This window comes from Archocentrus centrarchus, chromosome 3 (assembly GCF_007364275.1).
Source record: "Archocentrus centrarchus isolate MPI-CPG fArcCen1 chromosome 3, fArcCen1, whole genome shotgun sequence".
NCBI classification, from domain to species: Eukaryota; Metazoa; Chordata; class Actinopteri; order Cichliformes; family Cichlidae; genus Archocentrus; species Archocentrus centrarchus.
This window is the reverse complement of record NC_044348.1, coordinates 30,628,143-30,647,077: the sequence shown is the minus strand read 5'-3', so window position 1 is coordinate 30,647,077 and position 18,935 is coordinate 30,628,143. Positions and strand designations below refer to the sequence as shown.

General features: G+C 40.7%; 1 protein-coding gene across 1 annotated transcript; it reads left to right on the top strand.

Annotated features, from left to right (window-relative positions):
* The first annotated feature begins 6,255 nt into the window (after window positions 1-6,255).
* On the top strand, window positions 6,256-10,315 carry LOC115775069 (putative gonadotropin-releasing hormone II receptor). The gene is made up of 4 exons (XM_030722520.1): window positions 6,256-6,319; window positions 6,857-7,459; window positions 8,669-8,873; window positions 9,867-10,315. The coding sequence occupies exons 2-4, from the start codon at window positions 6,911-6,913 to the stop codon at window positions 10,313-10,315; spliced, it is 1,203 nt and encodes a 400-aa protein (XP_030578380.1). The 5' UTR covers window positions 6,256-6,319; window positions 6,857-6,910.
* The last annotated feature ends 8,620 nt before the right edge of the window (window positions 10,316-18,935 follow it).

Here is an 18,935-nt window from a genome sequence, read left to right as displayed (position 1 = left end):
AGCAAAAAGCCACACCACAGAAAACTTTCCATACATTCTACATAATGTCATTGTAGATAAGTCTGTTGATTGCAGCTTGTATTGAAAAGTGTATGTTAATTATATTTCTGTCATTGTGCATGGAATGAATCACCTCCCTGGCTTGGAGATAATATGTTACGGACAGCGTATGCGAGCTGTGAGGGCAGGCTAGTAGAGGCATGTCATTTAAATTAGGTTAAGTGGGACAGCATAAACTGCATCTTGTTTAATAATCAGAATCATGGCTGAAATACAATAAATGAATAAAGATGAGGGAGGATATTTAAATAGGCTCCCACAGTGAGGGAGCATAAAATACATGTAAATTTAAATTGCATCTATTTTTTGTTGTAATGCATGAGAATCATTCTGAAAGCCACTCACGTTATTCTTCTTCCCTGCTTAAGACGTCTTACTGAAATATACATACCCTGCAGGGGTTGTCCTGGGATTTGGCAAAATAGCCCTGCAGGGATGCTCTCCTAGTGATGTTTAAGAGGCAAAAGCAGACAGCTGTGTGAAGTGTCATATATTCTCTCCATGTTGTTTTTATTTCTTAAGTATGGAACTGTTATTTCTATTATTGAAGTCAAATTCAAAGGTGCTAAACTGGCACGGCAGCTTCTTATAACAACATTACCAAAGCATCAAAATACAGTTTATGATATAATTAAAGAACAGCAATAGAAAAAGGAAGTCTACAAGGTATGCACCTGCAGACGAAGGCAAACTTAATAGTGCTGGCTAGGTTGGGGGCGGGGGGGCAAAGAATCTGATGTGTTGTTATTTTAATTTTATTTTACATTTCGTGGCTGTAAGACAAATGTTTTTTTGTTTTTTTTGGCTGCTGCTTTTATCACTTGCTTTTGTAGTTATGACTGTGATGTAGAAGCACACCATCAGGAACCTTTTTGTTCATTTACACTGCAAGTGACAAAAAAAATCTGGAAAGGTAATATTATTCTTTAAAAAAATCATATATACAAGTATTCTTATAATTAAATGGGGGGAGCTTGGTGAACAGAAGGATAACCAGAGTTTAGTCTTGGCTCCGTATGTTTAGAACATTTTTCTGCACTTGTTTGATGATTTGATCATCCATAATGTCTTATGGAAGATCAATGAATTACCTACGAGGCTTAGAGGTAACACTGCAACACTGTTTTCTACATCATTATGTTATGATTGTAAGAATGATCTGCAGCTTCTGCAAATCACTGACATCATAAATGACAAACTGTAGCAAAAGGAACTTCAGACAGCCTCTGATAAGAGGATGTCACAGTGGGCTGTGAAGCTGTTTTACTGCTTTTAGCTGACTGTCCTTATCTTCATTGAGATTACACTGCAGCCTGAAGAAAATCATTTACACGGAGTATGCTACAGCTTTTAATTAAGGCTCATGCTGCTCCACCAAATTAACTGCAACATTATTCAATAAAATAGTTTGAATCAGGTGACCTTCAAATAAAACTGTCTCTCCACTCATACGAGGGAAATGCTCACATTTGTTTATTTATTGGATCATAAGAAATTTTTACATTTATGAGAGTGTATACAAACAGATTATTGCCTGTTCAGTATTTTATGTAGTCTTTGTATATAAAAACAATCCTATGTGTGGCAGCTCTGTAGATAGAAAAAATGAAATTGTTGATGGGAGAGGTCAAAGGAGAACAGCCGGCCTTGTTTGCACTGACAGAGAGGCTATGATAAGTCAGTAACTGGTCTTCACAGCTGTGGTCAGTAAAAAAAAAAATCCCAGTATATCCGAAAGCACAACACGTTTGACCTTGGGGGGGGGATGGGCAGCAACAGCAGAAAACTATGTCGCATTGCACTCCTGTCAGCTGAGAACAGAAATCTGAGGCTGCACGTGGTAGGCTTTAATGTATGAATCCAAACTGCATTGTGTTAACAGTACATGCTGCAGATTGTCATCCATCTTCTGCTTATTCAGTTCAGGGTCACAGGGGGGCTGGAGCCTATCCCAGCTGCCACGGGGCGAGAGGCAGGGTACACCCTGGACAGGTTGGCAGTATGTTGCAGAAACACAGACAGACACACAACCATTTGCACTCACATTCACACCTATGGGCAATTTAGAATCATCAATTAACCTAACCCCACTAACGGCATGTCTTTGGACTGTGGGAGGAAGCTGGAGCTACCCGGAGAAAACCCACCCAGACAGGGGCAGAACAGGGAAACTCCACACAGAAAGGCCCTCAGCCAGATGGTGGATTTGAACCCAGGACTTTTTTTTGCTGTGAAGTGCTAGCCACTGTGCCACCTTGGCTTCAAAGCCATAGCCTCCTTGGAAATTGTTGCTGTGTGTTTATCCCTTTATGGCCACAGTTCTCACCATCAATGGCATCTTAGTCTGATAATGAACTGCATCACAAAGCGAGTCTTCTCAAGCTAGTTTCATAAACATGAAAATGAGTTTAGTGAACTTCAGTGACCTCCTGAGAGATCTGAATCCAATGAAACACGTGTGGGATGCAGTAGAATTGGTGATTGACAGCATAAATGTTAGCAGAAACTGTGATGCAGTCCCATTCAACCCACAGCAGAACCTCAGAGGAACATTTCCAACACAAAGAAATCCAGTTTTTAAAGCAAAGGCAGGCCCTGGTGTTCCTAACAAAGCGCGAGTTGGGTATATTTCAGTTTTCCTAGAACGCACACACTTTTTCAGGATACTTGGTATAGACGCAGTGATGCTTGAAAGTTTGTTTAGCAGAAAGTTTGATTTCCAAGTGCTGAACTTGGAGTGTGCACACCTGTTTAAGGAGAGTCATCACAGGGTCGTGAACTCAGCAGGTGCAGTTACATGTTGTTAATTGTTGAAGTGGGAGGATTCACAATGAGTCAGTGAATGATCTCTTTTCAAACCCACTGGTTTAGAGCTCGAGTTGGTCCTTAAATGCAGCACGGAGCCTGCCACAGCTTCTTTTATTTTATGACTCATCATGTGCTTCAGCGGTCATCGTGTCATGCTGGAAAAATAAAATAAAATGAAGATTTAAAAAAAACCCTGTCGCTTGATTCTTACTGCTGTATCCCATAAATCTGCCATTTTGAATGTTGCCAACTAAAGTTAAACATTTGTCATCCTCGTTTCTTTTTTCATCTCTTTATATACGTCAAAATGATCCCAGACCCAGTAGACATTATCTGCCATCAGCCTCACCCAGCCATTAAATTCTTCCCATTACAAACTTCACACAGTCGCAGTAAAGCTTTTCTAAGCCATTCAGCCAAGTTTTCAATGACCTCTTTCCAAAAAGAACTTAAACTAACTGATAGTTTATTAATACTTGAGTTCAGTACAAGCAGAAATGTTACTGTGGATTAAAGTGATAATGAGTCTGTTTATCTGTGGAGCTGGAAATCATGTGGCCTGTTTGGACAGTAGCCCAGGGTGTGATATCTGCATAAGCCACCAGCCAGCACCAATCAGCAGATAACCCTCCACCGCAGATTACTGGAAAGCCAATGATATAACAACATTACGTCTTTCTTCTGCTATGCCTTTTTCTTCAAAACAGCACCAGTAATTAAAATGTACCTGAATTCATCTGTATCGTCCAGCCTTTCAGTGATTCCATCAAATATTTCTCCGCACAAACAGTTTCTTCTACTTCTAAACTTCTAAAGTTTTCTATCAGAAGATTGCACACCTTTCTGGTGCTTAGTAAAGCTGCAGCAAATATTTTAGAGTTCATGTCTTCATATATAAGATGACATCTGCTTCTACGGGTCCCTGTAAACCGAGTGGGTCTTACATGGATCAGCACTACTATAACTCACATTTTCTGCTCAGGTGCAACTTCCAGTGGCCATAAGGTGATGAACAGATGCTTTTCTCCCCTCTGTTAAAACCAGACACAGTATGTTTGTAAAAGAATCATCATGAAGTGGAAAAGATGCGAGTTGAAAGCTTAGCGGTCTACTTCATGGCTTACTGGTTTTAAATTGAGGTCACAAACCTTTCCCACAGCCTCAACCTGTCTCATTGTCATTTCCATCACTTTTTGCTCCATGCAAAGGAGAAAATGTTTCTAACTGCGCCTTTAATTCTTTCAGTCAGTGCAACGCTTTTGATTAAATTGTTGCTTTTCATTTTTACAAATCTCTGCTGTTAAATCTTTAAGTGCTTATAAAGAATATACACTAAATGGATTCATTAGTGCTTTTATTACCTCATAAAAAGAGCACAAATTAAGACCTTCTTCACAGCAGCTAAAGAAGGAGAAGAAGAAGAGACATACCGTAATAGGTACTTGATATTATGCAAGCCTGTGGGATGTGTTTGTTCTCACATTAATGTGCTGAGAAGCTGTTGTGAGAGGGTGAAGCTTGCTGTGTGTGAGGTAAAAAAAAAAACAAAAGACTTCTAGCTGGTGGCTGTGTACAGTAATTGCCCGTGTCATGGGTACTGTCAATTTAACGGTTGATTTGACACCTTCAAGGTCGTGGAAGTCGTGGTCAGGTTGGAGACATCATGATGGTCGAAACTGTACAAAAGCTGCTATGATCAGCACTGATATTTTTTACAGTATCTGGGTGTGGTGAAAACACATTAGAAACACAACACTGACAGAGGGACACATTTCTTTTAAAGAAGTGATGTGACATTTTGGAAAATATGCGTATTTACATTCTTGTTGATACTGGGGACAACATCGCTCAACTTTATGGTTTTTAGACTGCTCACAGCTGAGAAATAGTCAAACACCCTTCTGCAATCTAAATATGTAAACGTAACATTTTCTTTGAACAGGTTAAACAAACTGGATGTATCTTGTTAGATTCTTCAGCTCCTAAATTCTCTGTTTTGTTCATTGCTGGCCTCTTACTTTGTCAACCTTCCTTTTTTTTCTTTTGCACTGGCAGGTAGAACAATGAAAGTCAATTTAAAAAGTAAAATTGTGGTCTTAACCTCTAAACACCGGGCGGTGCTACTTTGTGTATTTATCTTCTGAATATGTGTAAATTAAGGTGGTCATAATTGGAGGCAAACAGGTTGTTGCAGTGTGCATCTTGCAATTTGGAATCCTGTGGATATATTGGATATTTAAGTGCACTCTTGTATTTTGATTTTCTTTGATTGTGTTTTATTTAAAACCTTATTGTGGATTTTTCTTTTTTTGCCTCAGCATTTGAAAATTAATTGCATTTTGAAAATAGACAATTATTGCAGCCCCTCAGTGGCATTTTTAAACAAGTGAAAATAGTCTCTACCAAAACAATGAGCATAAAGAAGCTAAAATGCTTGGATTGGTTATTTTCTTGGGGGTTGTCGCTGTAACAGACACATGTCACGTGTCAGGAATCACGTTGGTCACTGTTAGTGTAAAAGTACTGAAAATAGCAGTTTGAATGTTGCAGACCTTGACATTAAAAAAAGTAAAAGTAGCCTAAATTAGGTACACTGAGTTTGATTGTAGTAGCACTAACGTGTTTAACGTGGTCAAGCTTAAGAAATTTGGAGAAATTAAACCCAATCACGAGTCAGTATTACTTGTGGAAAGAGATGAAATCATATTGTAAAATATTTAAAGTTTTTAATTTTTTAATTTAGCTGTTGAGTCATATGGGTGAGAACCCCCCCACCCCCCAGTGTTCTGAGTAGTAAATGTGAAAGCAACCTTTTGGCTACAAAAACATTGCTGAGTGGGTGTTTTGTGCTTAACTTTTCCTGCTTTACACCAGCGCAGGAAAAGGCTGATTTCTGCGTATTTTAATAGTCTAAACTGGGCTGCAGCAGGCCCTCTGTATCAAAGAGCATCAAAGCTTCATCGGCTCACCAAATAAACACCATGCTTAGTTTATCTTTTCCATACATTTGTGTCAACAGCCAAACAAAAGGAACGCAGTTAACAAGAGCTGGTTTGGGATGATGTGGATAACAGCGATGCTAATGGGGTCTGCGGTGTCTCATTAAATGTACTCAAGCAGGGATAAAATTAGAAACTTTGCCGGAGCTCGGCGTTCATTGACACTGACGCTCCTGGATCGGATGCGTGGACGCTCGTGTAGCCGCGCCCACAGAGCGGCTGACACGCTCACAGCAGGGTGTCAGAAAACGGAGATGAGCTCCTCAGAAGGGGCACGGAGATAAAATTGCGAGGAAAGACTGGAGCTCCTTCAGATTCTTCATCCAGAAACTCAGCACTGTGCTCTTCATGCGCAGCAGCAGCAGCAGGAAGCTGGATCTCGGATTTCCATAAAATGACTTTGCTTCCACTATCTGGCAAATTCACTGGTCTGCAACACCACAGAGATAAACGTGAGTTTGTTAGCGCTATTTATTGTATTCAAATAATTATAAATGCATTTTTATTCTGTCCAATTACGCACAATAATGGGAAGAATATTGTATTTGACGCTGGCTGCGACTCCTAGCTGTTGATTAACATTTTAAATGGCAGAAAATATTTAGCCGAATAAAAGTCAACTCAGTTCTTAGTTATTACAATTTTCTTTAGTCACAGATGTTAAACTCTTAAGTTTGTCTTATGAATTTATTAACCTTAGATTCCCTACGGAAAATAGATTATTTTTAAATATTTTTGACTTATATGATTGATGCCATTGGGGCGTAATTATCTTGATTGATTGTTGTTGGTGGTGCTGCTTCTATCTTTCCACTCCAGTGAGCGTCAGAGAGATGTTCCCTACGCAGCATACTGCTCCCTCTCTGTCAGTGACTGTATTAATCAGAGAACTAATATTTTTAGTCCTATTATGCAAATCCATGCAGATAAATCTTGTGCACCAACTTCATGTATATTATATTTTTTGGTTTATCTCACTTTGGCAACAGCAGCCTCCATATTGCAGCTGAACAAAATGCTGGGTCCTCGGTGAGGGTCAGAAAATGAACGGCTCCTCCTGCTGTGATCCTGCAGCCATCATGTACCAGCAGAGATCAGGAGTTGACCTCAATGCCAGCTGTGACTGGCCAGCTCCTGGCTGTAACTGGACATCAGTGGACGGTGCTCTGCAGCTACCCACTTTTTCCACAGCGGCCAAAATCAGAGTGATCATTACCTTCATCCTGTGTGGCATTTCCACTTTTTGCAATTTGGCTGTGCTCCGGGCTGCCAATGGGCACAAGCGTAAATCCCATGTCCGAGTGCTGATAATCAACTTGACTGCAGCTGATCTCTTGGTTACCTTCATCGTGATGCCTGTAGACGCCGTGTGGAACATCACAGTTCAGTGGCTGGCCGGTGACCTGGCCTGCAGATTCCTCATGTTCCTCAAGCTACAGGCCATGTACTCCTGCGCCTTTGTCACAGTAGTGATTAGTCTGGACAGACAGTCAGCTGTCCTCAACCCCCTGGCCATCACCATGGCCCGTAAAAGGAACATGGTCATGCTAATGGTGGCATGGACCATGAGCGTCTTGTTCTCAATCCCACAGGTAAGCCCAGAAGGCAAGACAGGCGATTATAGTTTGATGGACCATTTTTAAAGTAATTCAGAAAAAAGTTGGAGGATAGCTAAAGAACTTTACTGCTGGCTTTTTCTTGTGCTTCAGTGATCGATAAACTGTCACAGAGAGCTGGCTATAGACCAGATTTATAACTGGATTCAGATGGATTTGCATATCTTACCTCAGTCTTATAAAGCTATTAAACTGTAGAGAGAAAATTAAGTTATTTTTACAATAAAAAAATATCAATACATGATTAATCATTCTGTGTACCATGGTGCATTTACATCACATGCTGCATTTTCTAGACACTGATACATGAACCTCTGCTGTGTACTTAACCTTAATAGCGCTGTCCTTCAGATACAGGCTCTTCTGAGAACAAGTGGAACATTTTGGCTATTGACCTTAAAGTAATCTATAAAATTATGATGTCTTGAAAAACCTAATAAGGATTTTTCAAAATTTTACTTGATAGTTTCTGGACAAAATGACTAATTATCTTTAAAACTTCAGGTGCAATAATTATGATTGAAATGTGGGGGAGGGTAAATTCAACACTCAGAAATATCAAGTAATTTTTGAAGCAGTGACTGAGGTAGACAAAAGCAGGCTTCCCATTTATAGCAAGCACCTGTTTATTTTGCCAGCAGAAATGAAAACTGCTGCTATCAGACTTTACAAGCTGGTGGATAAAATAACTCGACTGACTTTGCGCTCCAAGCTGACCCATTTTAAAACACTGCTGCAGAGGCACTTAAATGTGCTCTTGATGACTCATATAATACTATAAGAATGCATCAGTTGTCTGTGTTTAGAGATAATGCTTTTAGGATGAGACCTGTATGTTTGGCAGTTTTCTAAACTTTTAAACTGATTCACATTCCAGTCCCTCCCAACCTAAATATATTTGTTTGCAGCCATGTTGCATAAAAGACTATCATTTGTGTGTGTGTATATATATGGTTGCAGGTACAAAATACATTTCACTGTGCATTGTACTGTGTATAACTGTGCATGTGACAAATAAACACTATCTTAATCTCTCTCTTTTACACTGACTGAGGCATACTGGTCAAATCACTGGGAAAATACTTTAATCTTGAAACCAATGGCCAAGGATCAGGGAAAAAAAAATACTGTATGACAGCTATTGCCTGCAAAATTTTAATTTTTAATTTTTTTTTAATCCAACAGATGTTTATTTTCCATAATGTGACCATTACCTATCCGACAAACTTCACTCAGTGCACCACCAGGGGAAGCTTTGTCACTCACTGGCAAGAAACCACCTACAACATGTTTACCTTCTGCTGCCTCTTCCTGCTGCCACTGGTCATTATGATCATTTGCTACACCAGGATCTTTATTCAGATCTCCAAGCAGATGACAAAAAAGAACAGTAAGTGTCCAAATAAATGTTGGTTGCTTCAAACATAGTCAAAATTACAAAGCTTTAAAAAATAATGTTACAGGCTGTGTTGGATTCAGCTTTTACCCTCAGCATCTTAACAACCAGCCTACTTCTGTCCAGGTTCTGTTTTCATTGTTTCATCTTATTCTTGTCATTGTCTTGTCACCATGCAGTTACCTTAATGTTTCCACCACCAGCATCACATCGTTCCCTGCCCATCCTTCTGCAGATTCCCTCATTACCTCACCAGCCCTCTTTCAGTTTGCAAAGATCATCTTTGTGCTGCTGCAGACGTGTGAAAACACTGACATTTTCTAGGCATCAGCAGACACAAGTGGATATGAGATTGCAAATGTCGGATGTAGTTGGATCAGACTTTAGCCGGTCTCCCTAATACAAAGTCTGGGTGATGTCGGTTGTGCTGGACAGTGTAGCTAATAGGCCAATGCTGTTGACAGCCCTGCCTAAACGTACCGGACCTTTTCACTTTTACCTGCCTGAGTTTCAGATGTCCTGTGAAAGAAACAATGTTCCTTAGTCTTCAGTACCCTTGCTGCTTCTATAACGCGTTGCAAGTAGTATTCCTCTAAATGTCTTCATGGCTATTGGATAACTCCTCTGAAATATAACATTCATGGTGCCCAGAGGATAAATCTTACACTTGATAATACCCAACATCAGAGAACAGCTAGCATGGCTGCACACCTGAGACTTATCCTGCAAGTATTTTAATAACTTTTTACTGTATTTTGTGGGGCTGAGGCTAATGTTTGACCCAGTATTTAACACTCCAATAAAGTAGAATATGGCTTTAAAGATGCAGCCCATTGCTGCATATGAAGAAACAATACCTTTACTTTTTCTTAAAGGTTTGTATAGGGAACGCTATACGGCTGAATCACGGAATGATGCACAAAATGCATTGATGCATTTATTTACAAAAAGAAGATGGTCAAATATCTGATTGTTTCTTTCTTTCAGTGCCCTCCAATGAGCCACATCTTCGCTGCTCAAAGAACAACATTCCCAAAGCAAGAATGCGAACTCTGAAAATGAGCATCGTTATTGTGATCTGCTTCATCATCTGCTGGACTCCATACTACCTGTTGGGTTTGTGGTACTGGTTCTTCCCAGATGACCTGGAGGGAAAGGTCTCTCACTCTCTGACCCACATCCTGTTCATCTTTGGACTTTTTAATGCCTGCCTGGATCCCATCATCTACGGCCTGTTCACCATACGCTTCCAGAGGGGGCTGAGAAACTGCTACCGCAAAGCCACAGTGATGTCCAGCTTGGAGACAAATACAGTAATAACGGAGTCCTTGAAATGTACTGGATCTGTCTTACCCTCTAAAAGAGGCACGACTAGTGGTGAAAAGGACAGAAACTCTAAACATGCTGAGCCAAACTCCACTGACAACAGTGTCTGACTGTGTTTAGTCACAGGGAGGAGGGAAACACTGCCATTTCACCACTAAGACTGTTTGTTTTTTACTGAACCTTCTTGTTTTACAATTGTGTGTGTGTGTGTGTGTGTGTGTGCATGTGCATGCAGAATAAGTCAAAAGACATGATCTATTCTTCCCTCACAGACAAATGATTTTATCTCCAGATCTATTTGTGTAGCTCACATGATGCTCATGGTTGTCCATATTCCATCCATCCATCCTCTTCCGTTTATCCTTTTCAGGGTCGCGTGGGGCTGGAGCCAATCCCAGCTGACATAGTGCAAGAGGCGGGATACACCCTGTACAGGTTGCCAGCCTGTGGCAGGGCCAACACAGAGAGACAGACAACATCCACACTCACATTCACACCTATGGGCAATTTAGTGACCAATTAACCTAACCCCAGTAACTGTCTTTGGACTGTGGGAGGAAACCGGAGTATCCGGAGGAAACCCACGCAGATGTGGGTTGTCCATATTATCCTACATAAATCTCTAACACAGTAAAACACAGTAGTTACACAGTAGTTTTGAGTCTGCTGTATAAAATATATATTCACCAAGAAGTGCAAAAGGCTGCTGTGTTGAATGGATAATAGAAAATGGTGATTGTCTGGTGTCTCATTCCTACAAGTTTGTTGGAGCTTAAAGGACTGTTCAGATTAGTTTCATGTGCAGATGCAAAAAAATGATGTCAGTCCTGTGGTCTGAAATATGCTGACCTCGTTATGTAATAAACATAAGGCTGAGCAGCCTCAAAAGACAAGCAGAAAACTAAAGTGATACTGGAGATGCTAAAGAAACAAAAAATTACTACAACAAAACCATGTTATGCAAGAACATGTCAGAAATCAGCAGAAAAAAAGTTTTGCTTGTCTGTGGGTCTAAGAAATGAGTTCCAAAATATATGACCCCCAACCCCCTCCAATAACCAGCTCTTTTTGTTTCATTAGACCAAAACTTTATACAATGCTCAAAAAAATTAAAGGAGCACTTTTTCACCAGTTTAGTATTAAGTTAGTTAAACTTCTGGAATAGCGATGTGGTCAGTTAAGTAGCAGAGGGAGTTGTTAATCAGTTTCAGCTACTTTAATGTAAATTAAATTCATAACAGGTGCACTAGAGGGCAACACTGAGACAACACCCAAAACAGGAATGGTTTCACAGGTGGAGGCCACTGACAGTTTTTCCTCCTCATCTTTTCTGACTGTTTTTTCACTAGTTTTGCATTTGGCTAGGGTCAGTGTCACTGCTGGACCCCACAGAGGTTGCAAAGGTAGTCCAGCTCCTCCAGGATGGCACATCAATAGGTGCCATTGTCAGAAAGTTTGCTGTATCTCCCAGCACAGTCTCATGGAGGAGATTCCAGGAGACAGGCAGTTACTCTAGGACAGGGCTGTAGAATGTCCTTAAACCAACATCAGGACTGGTATCTGCTGCTTTGTGCAAAGAGGAACAGGATGAGCATTAGTGTGAATGTCTGACCAAACAGAAACAGACTTCATGAGGGTGGCCTGAGGGCCTGACATCCTCTAGTGGGCCCCGTGCTCATAGCCTGGCACTGTGGAGCCCAAGCGGCATTTGCTATAGAATGCCATAGAGAGCAGGTTCACCCTGAGCCCATGAGACAGACATGAAAGGGTCTGGAGAAGCCATGGAGAAGATTATGTGGCCTGTAACATCATTCAGCATGACCAATTTGGTGGTGTGTCAGTGATGATCTGAGGAGGCATATCCTAGGACCCACTGTCAGACCCTATGCTGGTGCAGTGGGTCCTGGATTCCTGCTGGTGCACAGCAATGCCCGGCCTCATGTGGCGAGATGCAGGCAGTTCCTGGAGGATGAAGGAATTGATACCAGCAATTGTCCCTGACCTAAATCCAATAGAACACTTCGGGGACATTATGTTTCTGTCCGACGCCACCAGGTTGCACCTCAGACTGTCCAGGAGCTCAGTGATGCCCTGGTCCAGCTCTGGGAGGAGATCCCCCACATCATCCATCGTCTCATTAGGAGCATGCCCTGACATTGGTAGACAGCCAAATGGACTAGCCTGCCACATTATTTTTTCACTTTGATTTTCAGGGTGTCTTCGAATTCAACCCTCTGTAGGTTGATAATTTTCATTTACATCAAATGATGTGGCATCCTTTCATTCCTAAAACTTTACCCGGTGCATATCAGTATAGATATTGATATTTGATGTGTTTTCAAAGTTTTTCTTTAATTTTTTGAGCGGTGCATTTATTTGACTTTAATTTTTAACAACTTTCCATTTCATACAGGCAATAATTAGAAGTCAATGGTTCTAATGTGTAGCACACAGATTTTTTTTTCTACTAATTACCTAATAAGGATATTTTATTGACACTAGATAGGATATTCAGGATTGTGTAAGAAATAATTTAGCTAATAGCAACTCACAACAGTATGCATTCTGATAAAAGTTGTCTCCATCTCACTCACTGGAGTTGAAATAAACCCTGTGATTACTCCATCTAGCATTAGGTGGCTTCAACACCTCAAACCCTGTGCCATAAAATTCTGGTAAGTCCTGAATACTAAACACACTAGAGACAGAGTGCTGTGACCATGCAACAGACAGGGCCACAAATCAAAGCATGTTGTTCTCCCGCTGCACAGCAAAATGAGTGTTTCAAAAAATGGAATATGACACAACCTCCACAAAGTGTGATACTGTAAGACTGGCTAACAGTTACATTAAGGCAAGACAATAAATCTGAGCTAGGCTCTCGGTAAATCTCCTGGTTGCACTTAAGAAAAGATAGTGTTTTGTTTTTATTTTTTTTTTATTGCTGCTCCTTTTTATGTCTTTAGGAGAACAGGGAACACAGCGGATGGATGCTTTGGTACTTCGCCTCCCTTCTGGAACTCACTGGTCTCTGATCAAGCTGAATGTCAGCAGCTGAGAGAGCGAGCTGACCAAACTTTAATGAAATCAGTGTAATCCTTTCAATTTGGTTTTTATAGCTCACTGGGATTTGGATAGAAAAATAATAATTTAACATTAGGTTATGTGGGCAGGTAGGTGGCACGACGTGTACCTGTATACAATCACAGCCCCCCCATGCGTCCATCCCTCGGTTGTCACGACCCCTGTGGCCTAGTATCTACTATTGTGTTATTGTTAAAATAAATGTGCTGCCATTTTGTACCATTGCAGTTGTACTGTGTGAATCTATAATCTGATATTTGCACCTTTTGCCTTCATCCACACCAGACAGAGGACGGACTGAAGATTTTGCTGGTTTTGCCTCAAAGCAAAATATTATTTATTAAAAAGTATGTAAATTACTATATTTACATTTTTGAAAAAAGGCACCTCGCCATCGCCTGTGAAATGAAATTACTCAAATTTACCATAAGATCCAGATATAAAAAAAAAAGCTCTTTTAAAAGAAAAGTATCCAGGCAGATTTAGGGGGGTTTGCGTCTGAATTCTTCATGTTTCCATATTCTTTTAAAAAAAATCTACAACAAAAAAAAAAGTAGGCTGTGCATTTTATTTTTTTCTGTGCTCATCAAATCTATAATGAGGACAACTGCACACAAGTGCGGTGTTTCCAGAACAACTGCCAACATAACAGAGAAAAACATGTAAGTGCAAGACTTGCACATCACATCATTAAAAATAGTATAAACTTGAAAGGAAAATTGATATATCAAAAGATAATATATTACTTAGGATACAATAATAAATTTTATTTTATTTTACGAGAACATCTGGCCCTCACAGTGTCTGCCGAGAAAAATTCCAGCCCTTGGACAAATGTTGCTGATGTCTTGATTATATATGTATTTAATATATCAACTCTACATTATTGTAGTATGCATGAGCCATAGTCATATGCACATTATTCCATTGGACTGGAAAAACAACTGAATCACAAAGCATTTAGCAGCACAATCTCTACCCCTGCCCCCCTGCACTTATTTGTAGCTTGTAGCAATGAGTATGGGACAGTGAATAAAATAATGAGATGGCAGATTCAGACAGTCAAAATGATGTGTCACGGGAGATTAATGGGGAGCTTGTTAATTTAAAAAACAAAAAAAGAAAAGAAAAAGCCTATTGGTTCTGGCACAGATGAAAACGACCACCTGGATGCCTTCCTGTGAAGTGAACTGCACAAAGGCTACCAGTGAAGATGATCTAAGTAGACACATCAAAGATTACAGCTCCAGCTGGCAAGGGAGAGGTTAGAATATGCAAAGCATGATGAATAGATACAATGTAAGTGTATATAACTGTTACATGAGATTCACATTCACTTTGTCAAAAAAGTCATTTCTGCTACAGTGTAGCCTGTAGAGTAGCTCACTACTCCCACAAAATCTTCCAGTGCTGGACTGAGTTGCTCTCATTGGTCTGTTCTGGTACTGATTCTGATTACTGTATGTATCCGATATCTTAAAATAATTAAAGAAATGGTTTTGTCCAAATGGTTTAATAAGAGCTTTTTTTTTTTTTCTTAACTTCAAATGTTATTAATTTATAAGCTGGGGATAGTTTACATTTTAAAGTATGATTAAATTTAATCTGGGTTTTTTGTCTTTATTAGTGGATTGAAAAGCAGACAGGAAAGCAGGGAGAGAGAGTGGGGAAGACACACAGCAAAGGCCTTGGGTCGAAGTCAAACCTGTGCCACTGCACTTAGCCTTGCAGCATATGGTAGCTTACTCAATCTGCAAGCCAAACAGCACCCTTAAATTTCTTTTAACCTGGCATGCATGATTCAAACTTCAATCTCTGGCATGAGCAATGAAATGATTTGCTTCACCAACAGCACCTCCAGTCATTTGTTTTAATCGGCCATGTAATATGGCTATTCAGGCTATATGGTAATTTTACACCTTCATGGTGGAGATTTTATGTAACAAGGAGTCACATAAAAGAGCATATGAAGAGCACTCATCAGACAGAACTGCCTTTATTGTTCATGGCATAGATTCAATAAGGTGCTGGAAACATTCCTCGGAGATTTTGGGCCATGTTGACATGACAGCTTCACAGCAGCTGCAGATGTGCATCTCCCATTCCACCACATCCCAGAGATGCTCTGTTGGATTGAGATCTGGTGGCTGTGGAGTACAGGAACTCATTATGTTCGATATCAATGTTTTTTATGATCAGTGACTGTTTATGAAATGTTTGTTTGCTTAGGCACTGATACGATGCACTCCCAAAAAGGTGAAACTATTCATTTATCCTAATTCCATATTTAGGATGGTACATTACAACAGAAATATGTACAGTAATAACCTCTATTTGTGATGCACGTTATACGTTATGACACCCTCTTTTTCCAACTTTGCTTTTGCTGACTTCACTGCATAGGGTTTGTCTCTGTCTGCTGTGTTGAACTGGAAGAAGTGGGTTACCCAAGTCTCTGTCAGGGTCTCTAAACAGGATTGGGATTTCTCAATATTTTATCAGCGATGCAGCAACCAGTTTCACTGAAGTCTCCGAAAACACTGGAGTCATGCCCCTGCTACTATGCAAGTCAGCAAGTCTGGTCAAGGACAAACTAAATGACTGAACTGCCACTGGCTTAATGAAAGGAGAATAAAAAGCATTGCGCACAGCTCTACTGACCCAGGAGTGTACTAATACTTTAATCTGGTTGGTCTCCTACCACGATCCAAATCACTGTTACGCAAACCTCTGCTGTTTTCAGTTATGGCAGAAAGTGTGTGTTTACTGACATTTTCTTGTTGTGACAGAACCAGTTGTTACATTGTTTTGGACTTGGACCGGGTTATTCTCTCACATCTTGCTGGCTGGAGAGTGCAAACTCATTCACTGGTCACTGATCTTTCCCAGGCCCCTTCACCCCTATTAGATCTCCTCTAGTGATACATGTGACATGATGAGCACATCACTACACAGGCCCCTGTTGTACCACTCAGCTATCAGATGCACACACCTGCAGCTTGCTCAAAGACAGCTGCTGCAGTCCTTGCATATTTTATGTTTGCACATTTGAAACAGGCAATTCAAAATGCTGTTCATCCTAACATCCACAGAGATGTGCAGCCAAGTGAAGAGAGACCTGTTATAGACAGCACCTCTGTTTATGTAATGATTTCAATTGTATATTTAATTTACAATTATGTTGTTTAAAGTCCTAAAGTCCTTGCTCTGGTCATGTCTATCTTCTGGTGAACTCACAGTTCAGTCACTTTACTGGATCAGATAGAAACATTAGTAGCTTCTCTGGCCTATTGTAGCAGCTGTAAACCTCAATGCTTTTGTGGACAGTAGCATTCATGCTGAATTTATGGCTGGTTTAAGAGTTTGTTCATGTTCATTCAAATCCTGTCTGCTGCTGGTAAAATATAGACACAGTTACTGAAAGCCAAAATACTCATTCACTCTTCTCGTTGCTTATACACCTAATAAAGAATGAGGGATTTCTAGCGTCTGCATTTATTTGCCCATTTATCACAGTATTAATGTATTAAAGGAGAGAAACTTATGTGACTTGGTGTGTTTGGGGGTTTTGAATGGCTGACAGTGGACAACAGGGAGAGAGCACTTTGTAAATTTGTGAGTGGAAAGGGCACATTTGAGCAGCTGTATTCAATGAAATGAAGGCTGTAACCTCAGAGTTTTGGTTGTAAGAAGGAAAACAAAGTTGTATTGCAATTTTGGAGCTCTCAGTGTATTTGTGTAAATATCAAATTTCAAATCAAACACGCGGATCATCTAGAATCCATACCGCACCTCCGGTGCTGTTGGCCAACAAGGTGCTGGCGGAAACTGTACTACTTTTGGTTAAAGATAAAAGAAGACTAGAGGGGGAAGGCATTTTTGAAAGAAGGAAAGGCAGGAATATGGAGGTGAGAGTACGAACTTTAAATGTATGAACTGTAACTGTTAAAGGGAGAGAGCTGGCTGAAATGGAGAGAAGGAAGTTAGAAATATTGTGTACAGGAGACCAGGTGGAAGGGAAACAAAGTCAGCAGCATTGGAGCTGTTTCACCATGGCGTAGGTAGGAAGAGAAATCGAGTAGGGATAATCTGTTAACATTGTTAAGGTTAAGACAGCATCAGACAGGATCATGAGTTTGAAGATGGAAATCAAATCATATATATATATATATACCTGTAAGAGTGGAGGAAGGTGCACACAGGTCAGAATCAGAATCAGAATCAGAAGGTTTTTATTGCCATATGGGTGAACAGGTTCACAGCATTAGGAAATTGCTGCGGTACTTCGTGGTTACAGAAAAAAAACAAATAAGTATAAAAACTATAAGACAATATACAAGTATACAAATTGCAAATATACAGAGATATTAGAGCTATAACTATAGCACAATATTACAAAATTACAAATATACAGTGCAGAGACTAATTAAAAGATAAAAGAATGTAGACTATATTCCACTAATATGTACATCAGTGCAATCAGACAGGTGCATAGACATAGGGTCATCAGCGTTTGTGGAGGGTGGTGGTAACAGTCTTAGGGTAATTGTTCATGAGTCCAACAGCAGAGGGGAAGAAACTGTTCTTATGGCGGGAGGTTCTGGTCCGTATGGACCGTAGCCTCCTGCCTGAGGGGAGAGGGTCAAAAAGTCTGTGCCCAGGGTGAGAGTGGTCGGCTGTGATCCGACCTGCACGCCCCAGTGTCCTGGAGGTGTACAGGTCCTGGAGAGATGGGAGGTTACAGCCAATCACCTTCTCAGCAGAGTGCACAACGCGCTGTAGTCTCTGTTTGTCCCTAGTGGTGGCTCCAGCGTACCACACAGTGATGGAGGAGGTGAGGATGGACTCAATGATGGCAGGTGGACTACATCTTATGCAAATGGGGCAATCTGAAAGAGAAAGGAGACTGCAAGGTGGTGTCAAGGGAACGTAACCAGGCAGCATCACAAGGTATGTATGATTACTTTGTAAATCAACAATAGGACGCAAGTAAGGGCAGAGTCAAGGATTAAATGGAAAGAAATCTGGAGATGATGGGATGTCGAGATTCAATTCAGTTCAAATTTTATTTGTATAGCGCCAAATGACAACAAACAGTCACCTCAAGGGGATGAACTCTGGTATTGCATGAGGAAGTCAGAAGTGGCAGAGAAGTCATTCCTGTGAGGGTAGTGCAGAGAGGACAGTAGTGAAGAGTGCTGCAGGAGTGACAGATGGATTCAAGGTGGGGGTGGGATTACAGCAGGGATCGGCTCTGAACCCCTTCTTGTTTGCTGTGATGACGGACAGGTTGACAGATGAGGTCAGGCTGAAGTCTCTGTGAACTATGGTCACAGCACTGTGATCTGTAGTGAGAGTAGCGAGCAGGAGGAAGAGTCTGGAGAGGTGGAGGTATGCACTGGAGAGAAGAGGAAGGAACATCAATAGAAGTTAGAATACATGTGTGTGAATGAGAGGGAGGCATTCACACACATGTTTTCTGTCTTCTGGGGTCAACCATCCAAAGCAGCAGACAGGACACAAGAGAGGTGAAGAAAAGAGTGGAGTGGGTGGATACGAGTGTCACAGGTGATTTGTGACAGAAAGAAGGTTTTACAGACGGCCAGCTCAGGCTGAGAGTTTTGGAGACAAAGTTAGAGACGCAAG